This window comes from Coregonus lavaretus, assembly GCF_964263955.1.
Source record: "Coregonus lavaretus genome assembly, chromosome: 28".
NCBI lineage: Eukaryota > Metazoa > Chordata > Actinopteri > Salmoniformes > Salmonidae > Coregonus > Coregonus lavaretus.
The window spans coordinates 22541419-22562945 of NC_140015.1; the positions used below are offsets into that span (position 1 = coordinate 22541419).

General features: G+C 44.2%; 1 protein-coding gene across 2 annotated transcripts in view; it reads left to right on the plus strand.

Annotated features, from left to right (window-relative positions):
• LOC311104418 (transmembrane protein 104-like) overlaps positions 1-21527 on the plus strand; it is a 77289-nt gene that overhangs the window by 49140 nt on the left and 6622 nt on the right. For both annotated transcript variants that reach the window (XM_084146248.1, XM_084146249.1), the window contains one exon: positions 5118-5211. In XM_084146248.1, the coding sequence (XP_084002374.1) occupies positions 5118-5211 (94 nt within the window). The remainder of the gene's footprint in view (positions 1-5117; positions 5212-21527) is intronic.

Sequence of the window (21527 nt, forward strand, 5' to 3'; positions counted from 1 at the left end):
AATGCCTACCCTCACACACTCTGTGTGAGGCATCCGCACAGGACGTACAGGGCGGTGTATCCGTAACCTGGTGGCTTCCAGAATCCGCCCCTCTTTTGCCTCCGTCAGCCCCGTCTTCCATGCCGTGTGCCCCCCCCTAAAATTTTTTTGGGGTTGCCTCTCGTCAGTCTCACTCCATGGCCGGCGATCCTCCCATGTCCAGTCTGCCTGCTCCTGGACACGCTGCTTGGTCCTTGTATGGTGGGTTTTTCTGTCACGATCGAGGTAAGGAGTGAGTAGACCAAGGCGCAGCGTGTGAAACAAACATGACTTTAATTAGTTAAAGTTATAAACAAAACACGACTCGTGAAGTCCACGGTGACAAAATACCGACACGGAACAAAAACCCACAAACACAAAGTGAAACACAGGCAGTTAAATATGGCTCCCAATCAGAGACAACCAGCCGACAGCTGACACTCGTTGCCTCTGATTGGGAGTCACACCGGCAAACATAGAAAACAGACAACCTAGAACACCCAACAAAGAAACAGAAAACATAGAATGAACACACCCTGGCTCAACATAATGAGTCCCCGAGCCAGGGTGTGACACTACCAGAGTGGAGAAAATGCATCCTATAACATTTTAACATGGAAATAGCTATTGAAAGCTGTTCTGATACAGCCTACAGTAGCAGCCAATGTGTGGTGTTCATTGTAAACCTACATTCCATGAGACTTTTAAAAACATGCAGGGCCTGACATGAACCTGTTTAGCCACTTGTCCCTCAGACAAGGAGGTGACTGAAAATGTTGTTGTATTGTGTTTGATGCAAGAAACCACATTACAAAAGAACATGTATTATTGTCCCCACACCATTTATTATAACAAAGAAACAGACAAAACTGTATGCTACTTTCACTATTGGCTTCTTAGATTATTCAATCATGTCTTAAAATACAACACTGCCCCTTTAAGACATAAAAAGCTCTTTACCTGACTCACTTTTCAAAGATGGCTAGAAATGTACACGTTTGGGGTAAACAAACTAGTAAAGTTGAGTGATGTTCAACTTTATGCGTCTCTGCGCAGGCTGGCAATTCTGGGCGACAGTCCTGGGGAGCTGCGTGCAGGAACATTGGTCACCATCTAAATTAAGGGTCTGTGTATAGTGCCAGAGTTGTGTTTAAAACACAATTTACTGTATGTTCACCTGGCAATAAAACCTATATGATAACTAATTATTATGGCAAAAACAGAACTACTACATGTTCTCATGTCATTGTTATCAGATAAGATCTTGTCCCTAGGGGTCTGTTGGTTGTCTCTTCCCTCCAGAAGTGCTCTAATGGTCTGTGGAGAGAGAGTACCCTTTCAGCTGGGGTAATAGAATACATCCGTGTTTGAATCCGTCGTCAGCCTGGTCACCTTTGCAGTTTTCATCTCTGACTTATTGTTTATTGCGTTTCACTGAAGTGTGTGATTGTGGCAGGTTTGGTATTGCTCACCGTTATCTGATATTGAGGCAAGAAATGGCTGACGCTTAAGAATGTCATTGTCGTCAAAAGTGAAACACTCCTAGTCATGATTGAGGGTGTCACTGCCGGAACAAAATCATCAGCACACAGCGAAGAGAGGGAAGGAAAATAATGTTTTCTCCACGTCAGGGTTTGTTCTCATTATTGATACATTTATTGCATACGCTTGAAAGGTAATCACATTCTGGGTCAGGAAAGAACATGCATAGACAAAAATATCAATGAAGAGTGAGATGGAAAAGAATCAGTAGAGCATCTTGAACGTAGAATTAAATGCATCGAAACCAAGTGCCAGTCAATCTTCCTAAGACATGGAGCTCTAGCTATATTGCCTTTGTTTTCCCCCCCTCATATACTTGGCAGGGAGTGCTTAGCTTCCTGTGTCTTCTTGACAGTCCTAAATAAGTCCACCTGAGTGCTTGGCTGGCCCGTGGGCACTGAATCCATCTGCTCCGGCCCTTATTAATAGCAGAACCGCCTTTCAAATGAAAGATCACTGAACACAGACTGTACTCAGGGCTAGGGATTTGAAAGGACATGTTTTCAGTGTCATTGGTTCTGAGGATGATAATAGCTGGCCCAAAATGGACTTGAATTGAACCACAATCCCAACTGCTTTATTAGTGATGTTGTCCTCAAGTCGGTCAGAAGCAATGAATGAATCAGCCTTTGATTAGTGAGGACTGATATTATCCCCGGGCCATGTTAATATGTCCTGTCACAACAATTTTCAAAGTTGTATACGCTAGCTATACTACCAACCATCACAAAATGGTGTTATATGCTGGCAGTCAGTATAAGCCCTAGTTGGTTTCAAGTATCATCTGTCAATCTAAAGCCTGGTCTATAGACTCTATAGACAGGAGAGGAGATTTGTGTGTGTTTGCCTGCCAGTGCAGTCAGCTATGGCGACATGACTCACCGACCACATGCAGACTACCTCCAGATGGCCCTCTCCATTTCCTATAGCTCTAAAAACGTCAGTCTACGGCTCTGAATTTGCAGCGTATAATTTAATGAGCTTTCTTTTGGCCTTTTCACCTACTTGTCCCTGTCTCCAGGCTCCTTCTCCCTCCTGTAGTAAGATGGTGCAGAGTGTGTAGTTCTAGGTTCTGAGGAGAGTGACTAGGAAAGTGTTATCTCCTGCAGCAGTGCCTCTTGTCGCTCAGTCTGTTCCTCTGTCTCGCTCTCTCTCTGCGCCCCTGCCTGTGCCCTCCTGCTCCTAAGGACCTGCCAACTCTGGGTCTGAGTCACCCTACAGCACATGGCACCTGATGCCCTCTCCCCTCGCCCACACTCTCTCTGTTCCTCTCCTCCCCATACTGTACACCAGCCAGACCTCTCTTGCCTCCAGCCCTGGCCCCTCTGCCAGCCTTTCCTTCCGGTCCTGGCATTGGCATCGCTTGCCAGTGTGATGTCAGCCCATTCCCCATCCCATTTGTCATGATCATAAAAAAACCTTGTTGACAAAATGGTTTCTTCCATCTCTGCTCTCTCTGTCAGAGATTTAACGGCTCTCTCCAACTTTCTGTAAGTCACTAATTGCCTTCACCGACAAAGCCTTATCAAGACACAGCACAGAGCTGTTTTTGCTGTGTGTATTCTTTATCCATTTGAATTGTTTTGTGTTTTTGTGTTGCTCCCTCTGGCTGTTGTGCTGTGGTTGAGTGCAGTCCTGAGGCCTTATTGTTTGGCTGTGGTGGTGGGAGGTTGTAATTGGTTAGAGGAGGGGTCTTGATTCACGTGTGGTGCTTGGTGCCGCTGACTGCACAAGAAGGGTGAAATTCATCAGTCACTCCACAAACACTATGCCTCCCCTCTCTCTCTCTCAAAAAGATCAGCTTTAAAACGATAACTTTGTTTATTTTCTCTTTCATGAGATACAGACAGTTGTTTGCATCATCTCAATGTTTTCTTGCTTTTTGTTTGCTTTAAAAATGTATTTATTTCATAGCAGACCCACTCAGCTCTCCCCCTCCAGCCACATGCACACTACTGCCTTAACACCAGAGTCTCATCCACAGAACTATCTCCTCTTCTATAGAGACCATATGTTGCCTCCAGCTATGGCAATGAAGAGGTCACGTTGTAAAAGGTCACATTCATGGAGAATCTCTGTTTATATGGGTATTCGTCCGGTCCAGTAGACTGACTCTCTCCAATGTAAACCCTTGAGGGCTCTATTCCTGACAGGCACATATCCGCCACCTCTGAGATGGCAGCTACCATGTCTTCTCAGGCCGAGAGTGGTAGCAGTCCATCACTTGGTGGCAGATGGATGGGAGGTATCATCAGGCCTGTGATGGATGTTGTCTGGCTGGAGGATGAAGTATGGCACGTTAGACTGCCTCAGACCACAGGTACAGAGACGGACCCAGACACCGCCGACCATTCAGCGCTGAAATATGTCTCGCTGTCACTCAACCGTTAACGACTTAACTTTCTTTAGGACACTCCACACTTTCCATAATGCCTCCTCCATTACACCTTAATGAGTATTGCAAATTTATGTCCGTCGCTCCAAGATGTAGTACATTTTCGGGAATTCTGCACTGATTTGTAGCAGTCACCCGTAGCCGGTATTAAGCACTATTCAGCACTTTCATCTCTTGACACGTGGGATTCACAATTCTCCTCCATAATTCTGGAAATAATAAGGTCTTAAATGAGTCTGGTCCTGCCCTTCCCTGTCGGCTGGTCTCACTCTGTTGCGTCCTGGGCATTAGCATTCAGCCAGCACTGTACCCTTCCCTGTCCCCAGTGGATGGCCTCCATGTGCAGGTAGAGTCTGTCTACATTCTCTGTCCTGTCTCACACTTATGTCACCAACACTGACCTCTGTGTCCTGCCCTCACAACCCATGGGTCCACCCTGTAAATACAGCACAGAGGGAAGGGGAGAGAGTGGGTGGGTGCAGGTAGGGGGAGGGTCATGGGAGGGGTCAGAGGTCCTGGAGAGTGAGACTGGAGCAGATCAGTTTTCTGAGTGGAACATTTCTCCTCCATCTGTCTTTCTGTCCCCACTTTGGTCTCCTGATTGAGCTCTCACCCCCAGGCCCTGTTAGAGATGATTGTGTCTGACTGTGTGTGTTCTACCCTGCGGGCTCCTCTTCAGATGACATGCCACTGAAGTGACTGGCCTTGAGATCACACGTCACTCAACCTCCGCTATCAGACATGCGATTGTCAGGGAGAAGGGGAGCGAGACAGAGGGGAATAAAGAGGGGTCTGATTCCACTGATGATTGCAACTCTCGATTAGACCCATCTTTGTTATTAGGCAATCAGTACTATGATGGCTTCAAAGAATTTCAACTTGAATTTTTTATTTTGGGGTTTGGCATCTTGGTGTATATTGGGTGGAAAGGGAATAAACAGCCTCATTTACTTGCCTGTTCTCATCAGACAGTTTTATCTCTATTTTCATCTTGGAAAAATCTAATTGTACCATTTGCCATTAATTTTCCATGCTGTGGACTTAGAAAAGCATAAATGTGGAAGTATAAACACAAAACCCATACACACACTTGTTTGTGGAAATGTTGTATATAGGGATTACAATGTGTTTTAAGATGATCCCCCTCTCTCCCTCTCTACAGAGCATCTTCACTGTGATGTTGGGCCCTTTCGTCTTCTTCGATGCACAGAAGACCAAATACCTCCAGATCCTCACCTCACTCATGCGTTGGATCGGTAAGAGTAACCTATCTTACGATATCAACTCACCAATACCGGTCAGGGCCTTTTTAATTAAGTTATACAAACACCATAGGCTGATAAAGGTTGCTCTGGACAGACTCGGCACACATCTTCAAATAGTCACATTAACTGTGGATCTGAGTTTATTTTGTAAGTAGAGCAATTCAAGCTGTGAAATTCCCAGGAACTTTATCCAATCGGTAAGTCTGTCATGGGTATTTATTTAGGGAGCGCTGTAATGTGCATTATCTCTTCCAAGTTTGTCTGCATGATGGAGGGTGTGTCTTTCCTTCCTTTAAATATCACACTCCATTATCCCCGGTTCACGGTCTCACGCCTTCTCCCAGATTGCTCTTTGCCACTGTTGCAAATGTTTAGAAAAAAACCCACACTTTATTCCACCTGGCTGAAGGTCTGAACCTTGGTGGGAGCAGTGTTCGCTCCTGCTCCCCTCCCTCTCCCTCTTTCATTCCTCTCCCTCCCTCTCTTCCTCTCCATCCCCATCTCCCTTACCCCTCCTTCCTCTCCCAACCTCCCTCTTTTACCTCCCTCTTCTCCTCTCCTCTCCTCTCTGTGGCTCCTGGGTCCGTCGATCATACGGCAGTCCCGCTCCGTGTCCTGATTCCCATCTCCTCTCATCTCTCAGCCTGACAAGCCTGACAGGCTGTCCCAGGCCTGATTGGACCGTCACTCACAGGGTGACGGACAAAAATAAACAGCCCATCCTGGACCTGCTGTTAAAATAACAACACCACTGAATCATGGCTCTCCCGCCACCCCTGTATGGGCATACTGCGTGCGCACACAACAACACACATGACAGATACACACACACACACACACACACACACACACACACACACAGGCGTGCATGCACACACACACACACACACACACACATAGTTGCGTGCACATAAACAACACACACACTGTCCATTATCTGGCTATCTTCAATGCACCCTGGGATTCTGGCTACACCTCTCTCACTCCCTCCTCTATCCCCACCCTCCCCTGGCTCTACCTGTTATTGATTGGCTGTGTCACTTCTGCAGGCCTCTCTACAGCACCAGCTAATGATTCAAAATGGCCGCAGTGGCAGCTCTTTGTTTCCTGACTGCACCGGTGCCACTTGCCATGCACGGAGGATAGATGGCCTGCCTTCAAAGCATAGGGCACTGAAAGCTGAGGGGTTTAAGCAGCCATCAAACACAGGGTTGGAGACCGTTTTAAATCCTATAAGAAAAACATTATGGGCCGAAGTTTAGGAGGAACAGACGTCTGAAGAAAAATGTATGGTCTAGACAGCACGCTTCAGTCCTAAATCTCTTGTGTCAACAATGTTATTTTTTTAGTTTGGTTAACTTTCTAATGTTTAGCTCATGTCTCAGAGGAAATGTAAATTGGGCACCAGAATTTACACAGGAGACCTAATTGATCAATTTAAGTACTGCTTTTATTTCTTTAATGAAAGGCAAGTGGCTGTCTTAAAGACGTATTCAACTGATGTTGCCCTCTCAAATTCGTGTTGAAGAGTTTTCTGGCCATTTGTGTGGTGCTGTGATCAGGCCAGGGACAGCATAGCCCATCTGGCCTCTCCACCCTTTCTCTACAGTTTCTCTAGTCTCATTTTGACACAGACACAGCATCTGGCTGTACTAGATTTGCTGCTAAACACTTAGGGCTTGTTTGTGAGGCTATACCAGCCTCCCAACCCTGAAAGAGAGAGTTCACTGACAAAGGTCTCGAGTAATTGGATGTGCAATAAAAAATTAAACCGGCAAATTGACTAATTGAACTCAATTCGGTACCGCATAAATAGACTGAGCAAAAATAAACGCAACATGCAACAATTTCAAAGATTTCACTGAGTTACAGTTCATATAAGAAATCAGTCAATTGAAATCAATTCACTAGGCCCTAATCTATGGATTACTCATGACTGGGAATACAGATATGCATCTGTTTGTCACAGAGACCTTTTAAAAAAGGTAGGGGCGTGGATCAAAAAATCAGTCAGTATCTATTGTGACCACCATTTGGGTCAATATCACCATAAGGTGCCTTTGAGACTTCCCCATTTCCCCCCCAAAAAGCTGAGATTTTCCATTGAACTTCATATTCATTGTATTAAGTATATGTTATGCTGTTAGAAATGCATATTGGTCAAGCTCCCACACTTTTTATAAATTAACTGCAAGCAGACAATTTACATGCAAACAGCAAAATATGTCCACCCTGTCATGGACAATTTCAAAGCAGAATAAATACATTGTAATTACATAGTGATTATAAAACGTACATTTTCAGAAAACTATTTAGTCACTTTCTCAACAATATATTTTAGTTTATGGGAAAAGTATTTGGATAATAATGAAATTATGGCAAACTATTTGTTTCTCTATAAAATCTGCGAGAGTTGCACTTTCTTTTCTAAATAAAATCTAACAAAAAAGATATCTGGTCAAACTTTCAAACAATACTATTTGGCCCTCATTTGTTTATAAAGGAATCACACAAAAGATTTTGCTAACTTGTGAAAATAATTTGTTTATTTTCATAGAACATGAAAATAACAGGGTGGACAGTGACATGACAGGGTGGACCCTGGGCATGACAGGGTGGACACGTTGTGAAATGTCATTGAATGGCCTCATAAATGCAAGGAACAATGCAAGAAAATGATGTAAAAAATGCCTTTTCCCATGTAGGGGGAAATTACAAGTTGAACAGACTGTTTTTGATCCACTCTACCTGCATGCAGCCACTGAATAAAGATGCCCAAAATGAGACATTAATGTGGCCTTCTAGCGTTAAACTCTGTATATCATTCTGCAAAGTGAAAGTCAAACATTCAACTGTAGAACAAGAAGAAAAATGTTTTTTAAGTGGAGAACAGTTGATTTGAAAAAACAGAATATTACAGAAAGATCACTTGGACGCATCTCCAAACAGTCTCTCCCTTTCTGCAGAGACATGGCTCAGTTCTGCAGTTGCTGTTCCACATACTTCCATGCAGACACTTCAATCTGTACAGAGCGCTTGTTCAGAGCCTGTGGTTCTGGTATTAGGCAAAGTACCTGCCAGTCATGGTACCAACAGATGTCGTCCCGAAGACTTGGCCATTTGAACTTGTTTATGCCATGGCGTTGCATACACTTAACTTTCACACTGTGCCCTTCTGCATCCATGATGATACCTGAGTATGCTTCATTGTCATAATTAACGACGCACCACTCTCCAATGTGCTTTACCTCAATCATTTCTGGTCTCCTAGGATTATCTGGTGTCTTTCCACATGCTGGGGACTTGTCAGATGAAAAAGGAACATTAGCTAGAGTGACCTCTTGAAGGTTAAAGCAGGGGCAGTCCAAAACACCTTCCTCCCTTTTACACAGACATGAAATGTCTCTGTATTTCATTTGGCCGGGTGTCAGACTGATAGCTTGGTGGATTCTCATAGTGCCTTTTATGGCAGCTATTGCAGGTACCTCAGGCTTTGATTCAATATCCCTCTCTGGGATGAAGAACAGCTCGACAGATGTGTCCAGGCTTTTCAGCTTGTTATACAAGCTCTGGGCATCAGGAATGTCTCCTCCATGGGCTACAATCCGGTCTGCTGACCTCTTGAGGGCCCCACCCACACCGTCTGGTGCCCCCTTCCCATGATTAGCCTCAAAGAAATTCCACGTTATTTCTTTGAAGCCATACTTGTAGGGTTCCGTTGAGAGGTAGAAGAAATGTCCCTTTTGTCGATACTGCGTTGCAGGCCCATCGCTGAAAAAATGAAGTGTGCTGACTTGAGGGTGTCGTTCTCTCACTACCTTCAGAACTGGATCAAGGTGGGCCCAGATGGCCACAGGGTCGTGTCTTCTGGAGGGTGATATGGAGCAGAAGGTGTGTGGCGCTTGTTCACCAGTGGTGTAGAGCACCCCAGTGTGCAGACTGGCCTGCTTGTGTGAGCCTCCACAGATTGTCTTTCTTCGCTGTACTTACATGAGTAATTTTCGCTAAAATCTATATGCAAGAGGTACTCATTGTGCTTCAGACTCCTCCTGAGCTCCCTGTAGGCATCAAACTGCCATTTAATGTTGAAGACATGGCTCCTAAAATGGAGAAGCCTCTCCTGGAAATCTGTGTTAAGCTCATGCTCTGTTGTTGTTATCTCCCTTTTCACTGTTATTGTTGACACCTTCTCATCCTTCTTGATCTTCTCTGTCATCCACTGAGATAAACGAATGTTCTCTTCCCCAGGGGTTTTCAGCATCGGGTGACAAGTTAGGAGGCATTCACTGCACTCACCATAAGCACAGACCTTGGCTTTCGGGTCACACATGGTTGCTTCAGACATTTCCTCAATATTTATTGAGGACAGTAACCCTTGGCTCTGCAAGGCATTGGCAATGAATTGCAAGTTCTCATGTTTTTTGCAGAGACATGTGTCACGGTCAGAGGAAGAAGGGGTTACCACCCAAAAGGGTCTGAGACGGCAAAAGGAGGTGTATGACATTTGGCCAATGTGCTCAGAGAGAAACCTCCTATGCAAGTTCTTCATTGTATCAGTAAGCAACCTCTTGCATTTAGCAAGTTTAGCAAGCAAAGGATTTTTTTTAGCAAGTTAGTTATCAATATGTCATTTTATGGGGACATAAACAGTTGATAATTGTCCTTCAAATAAATCTAAACTTTCTAATAAGTCTCATCAGCTAAACTTCCAATGATCTAACCTGGAGGGCCCTGGCTCATGCTGATTTTCAGGAGTTTCAGCAGGGGAGTTGGGTGGTGTCTCTGACTGTAGCAAAGCACTGGCCCTGTTTCTGGCTCTGGCTTGACTTTTTGCCTCTCTCCATTTCTTTCTTTTTGCCCTCTTCTCTCTCTCACTGAGCTCATTGACACCCTTCTTCTTTCCAGTCTCTCTGTCTTTTTTCCATTTGACCCTTTCTTTCTCAAGGTACTTTCTTCTTCTGTCTGGGTCAGCATCACGACGTTCCCGATATCTCCTTGCTATCTCAGCTCCTTTTGATCTCATTCCTTGAAAAAGACGATTCAAAATGTTCCCTTACACACTTTAATTGGCAGTCCCGGTAAACTAGGCTTGCATTATCAAACTAGGTTTGCTGATACCGATATCGCCAAAAAAATTGTCCGTATTGTCCATTCTTACTATGTATAGCATGTACTGTTATAAAATGTGTGTAATAGCTGTTGTAATATGTGTAACATTATCAGTATGTGGCCTAAACTATGCACATGTCCTTCCTGTCATGAACCATGTCCACCCTGTCATGGAAGGCTTGCTGACAGGGTGGACAATGACAGGGTAGATATTTTTGGCTAATGTTAGCATTTAATGAGCACATGGTGGACCTTCACTTAGCAACATACTACAGTTAGCAAGCTGACTGTGTACTGTTTTACAAATATATTTCAAAGTTCTGATAGGTTTTTCTATCAATTGATATTTCACTATGACAGAGTGGACATGTTAAGCTTGACAACATCCAACTACACACATAATATGATGAAAATTATGAAACATAAGTGTAAATACTTACTCTGCAACTAGACACTGCTTCAGCCTTCATTGAAGAAAGACAAAATGCTCGTAGTGATGTCACTGAAAACATCAGTGGGTTTCTTAAAGGGGCAGTTACCCCATAATGACAGGGTGGACAGCAATTTCAGGGACACATGCAAAATGTTCAATATGATTATGAAAATACAATATACATGATCAAAATTACTTGTTTTATCAAATAACTTATTGTGGACAGTAAAACCATGTAAATTTTCTTTGGATTTAGTATAATTTAACCACTTATTACACACACTGTAGTTAGCAGAGCAGTGTGTGGGACATGCCAAAATCACGTACATCCAATGAAAAAAATTTAATAAAATGAAGGAAACACTTTTTTAGAGACTTATCATTCTACTGATATGTGTGCAAATGTTTGGCCACTTATAATAAGACCTCAGACTTTCATTATTCTGCTACATTTTCATGATGACTGAGTGAGTCTGATGAGGACACCAAAGGCACCTCATAGTGATATTGACTCATTTGCCTCATGCAGCGCGACACATCTCCTTCGCATAGAGTTGATCAGGTTGTTGATTGTGGCCTGTGGAATGTTGTCCCACTCCTCTTCAATGGCTGTGCGAAGTTGCTGGATATTGGTGGGAACTGGAACACGCTGTCGTACGCGTCGATCCAGAACATCCCAAACATGCTCAAAGGGTGACATGTCAGGTGATTATGCAGGCCATGAAAGAACTGGGACATTTTCAGCTTCCAGTAAATGTGTACAGATCCTTGCGACATGGGGCTGTGCATTATCATGCTGAAACATGAGGTGATGGCGGCGGATGAATGGCACGACAATGGGTCTCAGGATCTCATCATGGTATCTCTGTGCATTCAAATTGCCGTCGATAAAATGTGATTGTGTTTGTTGTCCGTAGCTTATGCCAGCCTCTACCAAAACCCCATCGCCACCATGGGGCACTCTGTTCACAACGTTGACATCAGCAAACCGCTCGCCCACATGGCGCCATACACGATGTCTGCCATCTGCCCGGTACAGTTAAAACCAAGATTCATCCGTGAAGATCACAATTCTCCAGCATGCCAATGGCCATCGAGGTTGAGCATTTGCCCACTGAAGGCGGTTATGGCGCTGAACTGCAGTCAGGTCAAGACCCTGGTGAGGACGACGAGCACCCAGATGAACTTCCCTCAGACGGTTTCTGACAGTTTGTGCAGAAATTCCCACAGTTTCATCAGCTGTCTTGGTGGCTGGTCTCAGACGATCCCGCAGGTGAAGAAGCCAGATGTGGAGGTCCTGGACTAGCATGGTTACACATGGTCTGCGGATCTAAGGCCGGTTGGATGTACTGCCAAATTCTCTAAAATGACGTTGGAGGCGGTTTATGGTAGAGAAATTAATGATCAATTCTCTGTCAACAGATCTGGTAGATTTCCTGCAGTCAGCACGCCAGTTTGTGCTCCTTCTAAACTTGAGACATCTGTGGCATTGTGTTGTGTGACAAAACTGCACATTGTAGTGGCCTTTTATTGTCCCCAGCACAAGGTGCATCTATGCAATGATCAAGCTGTTTAATCAGCTTCTTGATATGCCACACCTGTCAGGTGGATGGATTATCTTGGCAAATGAGAAATGCTCACTAACAGGGATGTAAACAAATTTGTGCTCATCATTTTAGAGTAATAGCTTTTTGTGCATATGGAACATTTTTGGGATCTTTTATTTCAGCTCAGGAAACATGGGACCAACACTTTACATGTTGCGTTTATATTTTTGTTCAGTGTATATATTTGTTTTTGATGGCATGATGCTCTGGCCATAAACTTAAAGAGAGCGAGTGGGTTCAGCACAGAAAGGATACCACTTGTCAGCCAGAATGTATTCTGGGACTTTTTCTCCATGACTGTTATTGGGTCATTCATACAATCATTAGCTGTCCTTCTCTCTAAGTTACAGCCTCTGGCACCAGTTCAATGTTTGCGAGGTAACCTATGTTTTCCAATTCCTCTAACATTTCCCATTTAAAAGTAATGTTGATTATGTATGTTGTCATTTCGAGGGCCTTGTGGTAAAAGAGGTGTTTGCACGGGGGGGGGGGAGGGTGTATTATGCTCTCAAGGCATTGTCTTTCCTGTTAACGATACAGTATGTAATGGTTGCCCAGCAGCAAGAAAATGGGACTTGGGAGTGATTCTTTTAATCTGTTATCCATTTTATCTGACTCCTCTCCTCACTCTGATTTAGCTCCACTCTTTTCACCCACTGAAGCTCCTGAATTGGACACGTTAAATGATTAATAAGAATAAGAATAATTGTTGGACTTGAGTGCGTGCGTTGTAGCATAGCTTATGACTTGGCAAAGGTTGTGACTTAGCAAAGCTTTGGTCTCAAGGGAGGAATGTAATACCAACTTAACGATATAATGAAACTAATAGTAAACCTCTTATTTCTGTCACGATGATGGGATTCATGATGTATTGTGAATACGTCTCTGGATTAGGCCCGTGGTTTTACACCTTCATGTACCAGGTATCTACTAATCATCCTATGATTCCTTATCTGCACCTTAAAGCCCCCTAATAAGCATGAACAACAGATCCTCATTAATATTAATGAAGTGTCACTAACACTGTGTAAGTACAGTTCTTTTTTTTATGAGACTGTTTATAAGGAGACTGAGAATGTCTTAAGATGTGTTTGTGAAACTCGTAACAAGTTCTACAGGGTTTTTTGTTTTCAGTCAGAAATGATTTTGATAATGACACTGATGTAGTACAGTATGATACGTTTTTAGACAGCAATTATGTTAATGTTCTTGTCACTCTGAAACAATGCCCCAATATCGAACCACATTATTCCAATTCTTCACTGGGTTCTCACCTATTGATAATACACATATTTTAATAAACACTTAGTACTACTGAGCTTTGTCCGTTTCTCTCTAGTGCCAACCAGTATGCAGTTATCCCTAAAATATAACTGCATTATAGCATATACTGTCTTACAAAACTGACATTGCATGTTAAGGTCACATGCATCTTCCACTTTTACATTAACCTGCATTTGCCGGATTAGAATTAATTTTCACCTATCAGATCCTCTTTTCTTCTAAGATGTCAGATATTGATACCTGCATAGGTATGTCCCCCGTTCAGCCACTTCCATCTCCATTCTTGTCTCATGGCCCTTCTCTTTCATACTCATTACTCACCCTAGACAAGGGGCCAGGTGGCCAGGCTCCCCTGCCTGCCTCTCCACTCACCCATGATGCTCTATGGGGGAGTTGAGGGTGGGGCAGGGTGATGGTGGTGGGGGATGAGGAGTGCTAAGTAGAGTGGGGAATGTTAGGGGAGATGTGTTGTGTTGGAGCCCTGCTCACTGCCTGTGGCCTTGTCAGTGTCACTCAGCTGAGCCCCCCTGTCCAACCAAGCTCACTACACACATGACTTACATAGTGGACACAGATGGTGTCATTTGTTGGCTTTTAGTCCAAATTTGTATCCCTCTTGTATCTCCGTCTCCTGTCCCGGTTGTGATCCCATCACTCTGCTTGTAGCTGCTTCCGTCCATGGTACCACTTTGCTAGACCCATTAGAAGCTATTTGTGTAGCCCTGCGTCCAGCCCCATTTGGTTTTCCCATTTGTATTCCTGTTTATTATTCCTCCTACTCTATACTCGATTCACTGACCCCCTCTTTTAATGTCTAACATCTGCCTATCACAGTTATGTTGCCCTGATGACCTCATAGGGTCTTAGTTTAATTACTATATCGCTCACATACTGCACCCAGTCTCTATGAACTCTTGTAGGTGCTCACATGCTTGTTTGTTCGAACCCATCTCCATTGGGTGAGTTATGTGAATAGATAAAGCTTGCTGCCTTGTTACCTTGTCCCCATCCTCTCCAGCAGCACCCTGTGAAGAGAAAGAGGGGATCATTATCACTAACTCCTGAGTGGCGCAGTGGTCTAAGGCACTGCATCGCAGTGCTAACTGTGCCACTAGAGATCCTGGTTCGAATCCAGGCTCTGTCGCAGCCGGCCGCGACCGGGAGACTCATGGGCGGCGCACAATTGGCCCAGCGTCGTCCAGGGTAGGGGAGGGAATGGCCGGCAGGGATGTAGCTCAGTTGATAGAGCATGGCGTTTGCAACGCCAGGGTTGTGGGTTCGATTCCCACGGGAGGCCAGTATAAAAATAAAAAATAAATTTATTCACTAACTGTAAGTCGCTCTGGATAAGAGCGTCTGCTAAATGACTAAAATGTAAATGTAAAATTATCTGCACTCGACAGCAGACCTCCAGTGAAAGCCTGTGACGGGGAGAAGGGTTAAGAGCCGGCACTTTAATTGATATTGAGTGGTGTGAGTGGTCAATAATGGACGGAAAGGCACCTGGCTCGGTAAACGAGTATTAATCACCCCTCTTCTGTCTCCACAGGGATGGATGGATAGATGATTTATTACCCTTACAGCCATGGCATATGGATCCTACTGTATGCTGGGAAAGGAGAAATCATGCATTCTGAGAACACTGTCCTCCCACTGTCACATTTGTTTTTGTAGACATGGTGAACTACACCACCACCCCAGCCAGCCCTGTGTGGAGTAACCTCCGGCTCAATAAGAAAATAGGCTGTGAAATGAACTAGGGCTGTTACTCCCTCTGGAGAAATTAATAGCTTAAACCACAGGCCCCAGACCGCAATGATCAGTGGATCCCTATCCAGTCCATCCCATTGTCTTGGTTTAGGGAGTAACCAGGGAGCGTTACAGCTACATATTGCCATTTCAAGCAGAGAGAGATGGTAATATTTGTTTTTGAAGGTCAAGGAGGGAACTCTACTAGTGGCTGGTTGAGCGGAACCTAAGAGTTTGCCCAGAGAGGCTAATGTATAGTGCGTCGCACGGGGAACGTTGAAATATGGTTGGGCGTTCATTAACTTTCCAACACCAGCACAGTTCAGAAGTTAAAGGAAAACTCCAGATTGGAATGCATCATTCCTTTTCTTGTCACAACAGACATTACTTATAGTCAACACTGACCACGGAATTGTTCAGAGAGAAAATCTGTCTTAGTTTGACACTTTTATCTCTTTCAGAAACAAAACATAAACACAGCTCAGATCCTAGGTCCACTTTACTCACATCTCTGCTGAGTTTTGATATGTAGGGAAATTAATGTGGCCAGCTTTTTGGGCACCTGTTCCTGTTTACTATTGATGCCCAGTGTTTCATTTTGTAATGAGAACTTTGATTTGATAGTGAACAAAATGTATAGGACTTGATTAGGGAAAAACTTGTAGGATGTCTTCTGCTGTGGTGTTGCCCAGGATCAATTGGAGCTCAATACCCTGATAACTAAGCCCTTAATCATGACTGTTGACTTCCGTCCCTCGCTCACCTCACCGTGTTGTCGTCGTCACCTCCATTTCCTTGAGGGAGGAATGAGAATGTAAGACACAGTGCTTCTAGAATGTTGTTACCGGTTTCCACTTTTAACCGCAGTCTGGTGTTGTAGTTTACGCTCTTTCTCAGGGTTTCGTCATTGAGCGACAGGAATACTAGAGGTCAAATGCAAAACTTGCTTTGAACATTTTACATTTGTCTCATTTGAAATAAATGTCAGACCAGAACATGATTTGATATTGAAGCCAGAGAAGCAGACAAGAATTTGCTTTATTCATATTTTGGTGTCTGCACAGTTGTCTGCCTTGTAGTCCCGTGTAGCTCAGTTGGTAGAGCATGGCGCTTGCAACGCCAGGGTTGTGGGTTTGATTCCCACGGGGGACCAGTATGAAAAAATGTATGCACTAACTGTAAGTTGCTCTGGATAAGAGCGTCTGCTAAATGACTAAAATGTGAATGTTGTACTTCCATTGCATCATGAACCAAGCTTTCTATGCTCAATAAATTATTTGAAGCGGTCAGAAGAAAAAATACATATTTATATTCTGCACTCACTGAATGTTTAATTACTGTTGGATTGGTGTTTTAGCTAACCTGGTGCAACCACCCACTGAATTTACTTAAACATTTGACTGCTCTTCTATTAGTTTGTTATACAATTTAAAAAATGTCAGCAGTAGCACAGAAGAGGTTGTTGGTTTTAAAACGTCTGCGGTTGAGAAGTTGAAGGAAAAAACGTGACCTCAAGGCAGCCTCAAGCGGGTGTGTTTTAGAGATCCCAGTGTTTGGAGCGTGGCTTAGCTCAGCCTTGTGGTAAGCAAGGCAGGTGCCTTTTATTTCTTATCTTTGGCCTAATGTGCAATTTGCAGCAGCACGGCTGAGTGATTGGACTAATTGATGTTTTCTTGAACACTAGATAATGTCATGGAGTTTGACTCGACTCTGCCCTGTGGAGTTGAGCTGCTGTATGGGGTGCTAAATGGCAGCCCTGCTGCAGTGCTGCGCTCCCTGATCGCGGGGCTTGCCTTGAAGTAGCCAGGCAAGCAGGCCATTATCACCAGCTATCACACACGCAGTGGCTGTCCTGTCCCCCGCTTCTGATAACCAAGACTATGATAGGATTATAGGATATCACCCAAAGAAATCTGGAGTAAAAGATTCTGCAAACCTAGAAATCGGGCAAACTGCCAAAGCTGCTCAATACCACTGAGACTTAACCAACTGGTCTCATCATGGAGTGCATCGCTTAAAGAGCAATTACACCACTTTTCAAACTCATTTTCAATGTCTACATATGTGAAAACTATACGTTTAAAAGTTCTACCCGATGACATAAAAAGTTAAAATGTTTTAAACACTATGACATTTGCAGTGACGTGGGGAGCAAGAAAATACCCTCCCTTGGGCTAGAAACTTGTTGCAGGTTTTGAAAATCACTGTTTAAAAAAACAGTTTAATCCTACCCTGTGATGTCACAGAGAAGGTCCTTTCTTCCTTCTTGTTTTAACCACCGATCATAGAAACACTGTGATTTCACATATTATGTAGTCACTGGTTTGGTGCTGGAGGTAATGAATGTGAGGTTGAAAAGTGGTGGAATTGCCCTTTAATTAATGATGGGATGATTGCTGCAAAGGAGTGCTGCTGGAGTTGGACTTGGATTGTTATCTGTTAGGGAATGGGAGGTAGCAAGAGGCCAATTTGTATACCTGTGGAGAGTATTGTCAAGGCCTGTGCTAGAATAATATCCCGTATGTCTTTTAATGTCAGAAAGATGAAAGCACATGAAAAGCCCTTGACCTGTCAACTGTTATTATGGACTCTTCTTCCCACATCAATTGCAAAAACCTTTGTACAGGGAGCGTACTACTCACAAAATCAGAACAGTGGTGTGCTTCAAAGCTCCTCACCTGAAGTTATTCTGTGCTCCTTAATGAAGTCAAGGAAACCCGTCCCAGAGGAGTGGCTGAAGAGGAGACCCTCTTCCACAGATACTGTAGTCTACAGCTCCTTGGGGGGTTGAGAGTGCCGGCAACCTTGGCTTAACAGCAAACGGTTTGTTTGCTACCACTGGAGATACAACTGTAAGTGCCTCCTCTGGGGGGCTTTTAAGTTGAAGCATTCCTCACAAGGTCATTGCCATCCCCATCGAAGTGCTATAAATCACCGGTAGCAGTTATGTGGATGTGATATGTGACTGTTTGACACCTGCTCAATGCACTCAGTCCCTCCTCGACGCCGTGTGACGAGTGAAACCCGCAGGCAGTCGTATAGGGCAGAGCGTGTCAATGTAAAAGTCCAGGTAATCACCATATCATCAGAGATATCATATCTACAGGGAAAATGGCTCATCCCATCTGAATGAATTCGTTTTTGTCACCAGAGTGTCCGTCGATGGAGAGGCAAGAAGGAGTGTGTCTATTGTTGATTGAGGATTACCAGGAGGATGAAACGAGAGCTTCAGAGTAGACTCCATCAGGAAGTCAATGACACTGCCCTTTAGAGAGAGGAGAGCAATATGGCTGCACACACAAAAACTGCCATGTATACTGATTATAATTCATTACAGCGGTTGTAGAATATGTCATTTGCTGTGAACTTATGATGCAATTACTTATTAAATGCTGGCTCTATGCTATTACCAATGGCTGGTAATCTTGTAATCTGGCTAACTGCGTTGGATTTTCTCTCCAGACACAGTGTCCCCGTGCGTCTAAAGCACTCATAGTGAAGAAAGATTTGCTCCTATTCTTCGCCGTTGGATAGATAAAACAGTGAGATTCATAGCTAAGGCTGCACCAAGTACTATAAAACCCACATGGTTGCCCTATCTCGTGTAGCATGATCCAGTTGAAAAGGAATGATGAATGAGTACATTATCAAAATGTACTTTGTTCTACTTAGTGTCCAGTTCTTTCATCTGATTGACTTTCAATCTCTTTCAAAGATAAGAGGAGTTAGTTCAGTGCCTTAAGTAAGACAAATGAGGCCTTGTCTTTAACGAGCACTAAAGCATGATAGTCGGGATCAGAGCCATAAGAGAGAAATTCTCTGTCACTCCAACTTTAGGGGATAGAACTACAGTAGAAGGGTTGACTATTCTTTGTTATTTACGGACCGTTGTTTACCTTTTGAAGCTCACTTGTTCTCTATCACAGACGTGTGTTTGTCAAGCAGCTGCCATTCTAATTATTTAAGTTGTGACCTGGCTATGGCTTCCCGATCTATAACCCAGAAGGTAGCACCAGTTATTTGGGTGGGTTCCATTCAGCCGCTCCAGTATACCTGCTTAAAATAGAGCCGTGTCAAAGATTGCTGCCAATGTCATTCCACTCTAATACCACCTGATGCCTGCTGACCTGAAACTCAAGGTGAAAACGTCTTAAAAATATCTTTCCCCAAAACTCTCCCTGCCCTTCACACTGTCTGATCAGCCTGTGTTGATACCCGCGGAGCCGCCATGCCCTTTCGCCATTCACTATCAATTTGAGGCGTGACGCCGAGCACAGGCTAAGTTCTCTGTCAGCTTTTTAAAGGGTGGCCCTTCCCTCATAAAGGCGCCAGTCACCAACCGTGTCACCGGGGGTTTTACAGTTCAAACCCTGCCGAGAGGAGCGCACTGGGCTGCGGCGTCAGAGGCAGATATATCAAGACTTTAACATAAATACCAGTGCCATTTTCCTCCAGGCTTCCATGGGCCTCACCGAGGGGATACGAGGGGAGAGTGATGAATCACTGGGCTTGTTGCACCACGACAAACTCACATTTTAGCCCTGCTGGCAGAGAAAATAAGTGTTGCTCTGGTGAAGGTTAAGCATCTGTACCCTAGCCCTGTGTGGTGTCCTGTCCTATAAGACTCTCTTAATTAAACACCCCCAGCCCATGTTCCTTCCTGTATAGCCTGTTACCGTTAATGTCAGGGAGTAGAAGAGAAGCTCCTCCCGCTGTCCTTCCTCTGTCAAGGCCAGAGCGACGGCTCCTTTTGATGGCTGTTTCATACATAGAGGATGTACATTAGTTCTCGGGGAGAGAGCGAAAGAGGAGAGGGAGAGTACAGCAGGCAGACTGTCATATAGCACATTGTGTTTGATGCCTGAAGTGAGAGGGACAGCTGATAACTATCCCCACTGACAGTCATGTCCAGTCAGATAAAGATACAAAGACAACGTCACTACAGTAGATACTGTACTCTTAGAGCTGAGTCCCATGTTAGCACGTTGAGTGTTGACAGCATCTGCATTGTTTTTCCATATGCTTTGACGTGATGTCTTTTGGGGATTCTACTCGTTGTGAAGGTGTTATTTTCTCTTATCTGCTGATGTCCTTGAGTGCTTGTCCACTGTCCTGTCCACTGTCCTGCCCACTGTCCCATTCTCTTCATGGACTGTGTTAAAACAGGATTCTGCTCTGGCCTGCTTCTCCTGTCTTGAGCCAACGTTGACACTGGATCTAGGCCAGATATCCATTCAATATTGACTATCTGAGCCTAAATCCTCAACAGATCTGGGGCTTTGGCCACTGCTGGGCATCTTTATCTGAGTGTCCACCCCAAACTAAGTCCACACAAAGCAGAAGGAAAAACTTGTTTTAAGATGAGTAAGTAATCACATGAGTAATTCTTAGCATTTAGCCTGTTAGTGAACACCTCCTGTCTTATTTCTGCATTTAGCCTGTTAGTGAACACCTCCTGTCTTATTTCTGCATTTAGCCTGTTAGTGAACACCTCCTGTCTTATTTCTGCATTTAGCCTGTTAGTGAACACCTCCTGTCTTATTTCTGCATTTAGCCTGTTAGTGAACACCTCCTGTCTTATTTCTGCATTTAGCCTGTTAGTGAACACCTCCTGTCTTATTTCTGCATTTAGCCTGTTAGTGAACACCTCCTGTCTTATTTCTGCATTTAGCCTGTTAGTGAACACCTCCTGTCTTATTTCTGCTTGTTCTCCCCAAAGGCATAATCCCACTACTTGTTAGCTATCCTACTACCTCTGGTCGATCCCCCATCCCCTCCTATGTACATTTTGTCCTTGTAATTGAAGTGAATCATTTCATCCCCCTGACATACATTAAAGTGCCACGGCAGAAGCACACAGTACCTGATTAATAGCGGCAGATTAAACCTTTCCCCCTTGCTAGTTCTGGAATAATTCGCCTGTGCCCTGAAGAGTGTAAAAAAACCTAAAACAGTGGAGGAGTGGAGCAGAGGACTACACTCCTGTCCCGACCTCACCCGATGCTAATGAGAGAACTCAAAGGAGGTGGAGTCTCCCGGTGTCAACCCTCTCCCCCGTCTCCTCCCTATACCCCCTCCCGCCGCCCCAGTAGCTGCAGATTAATTGGTAATCAGCTGGCCCCTCA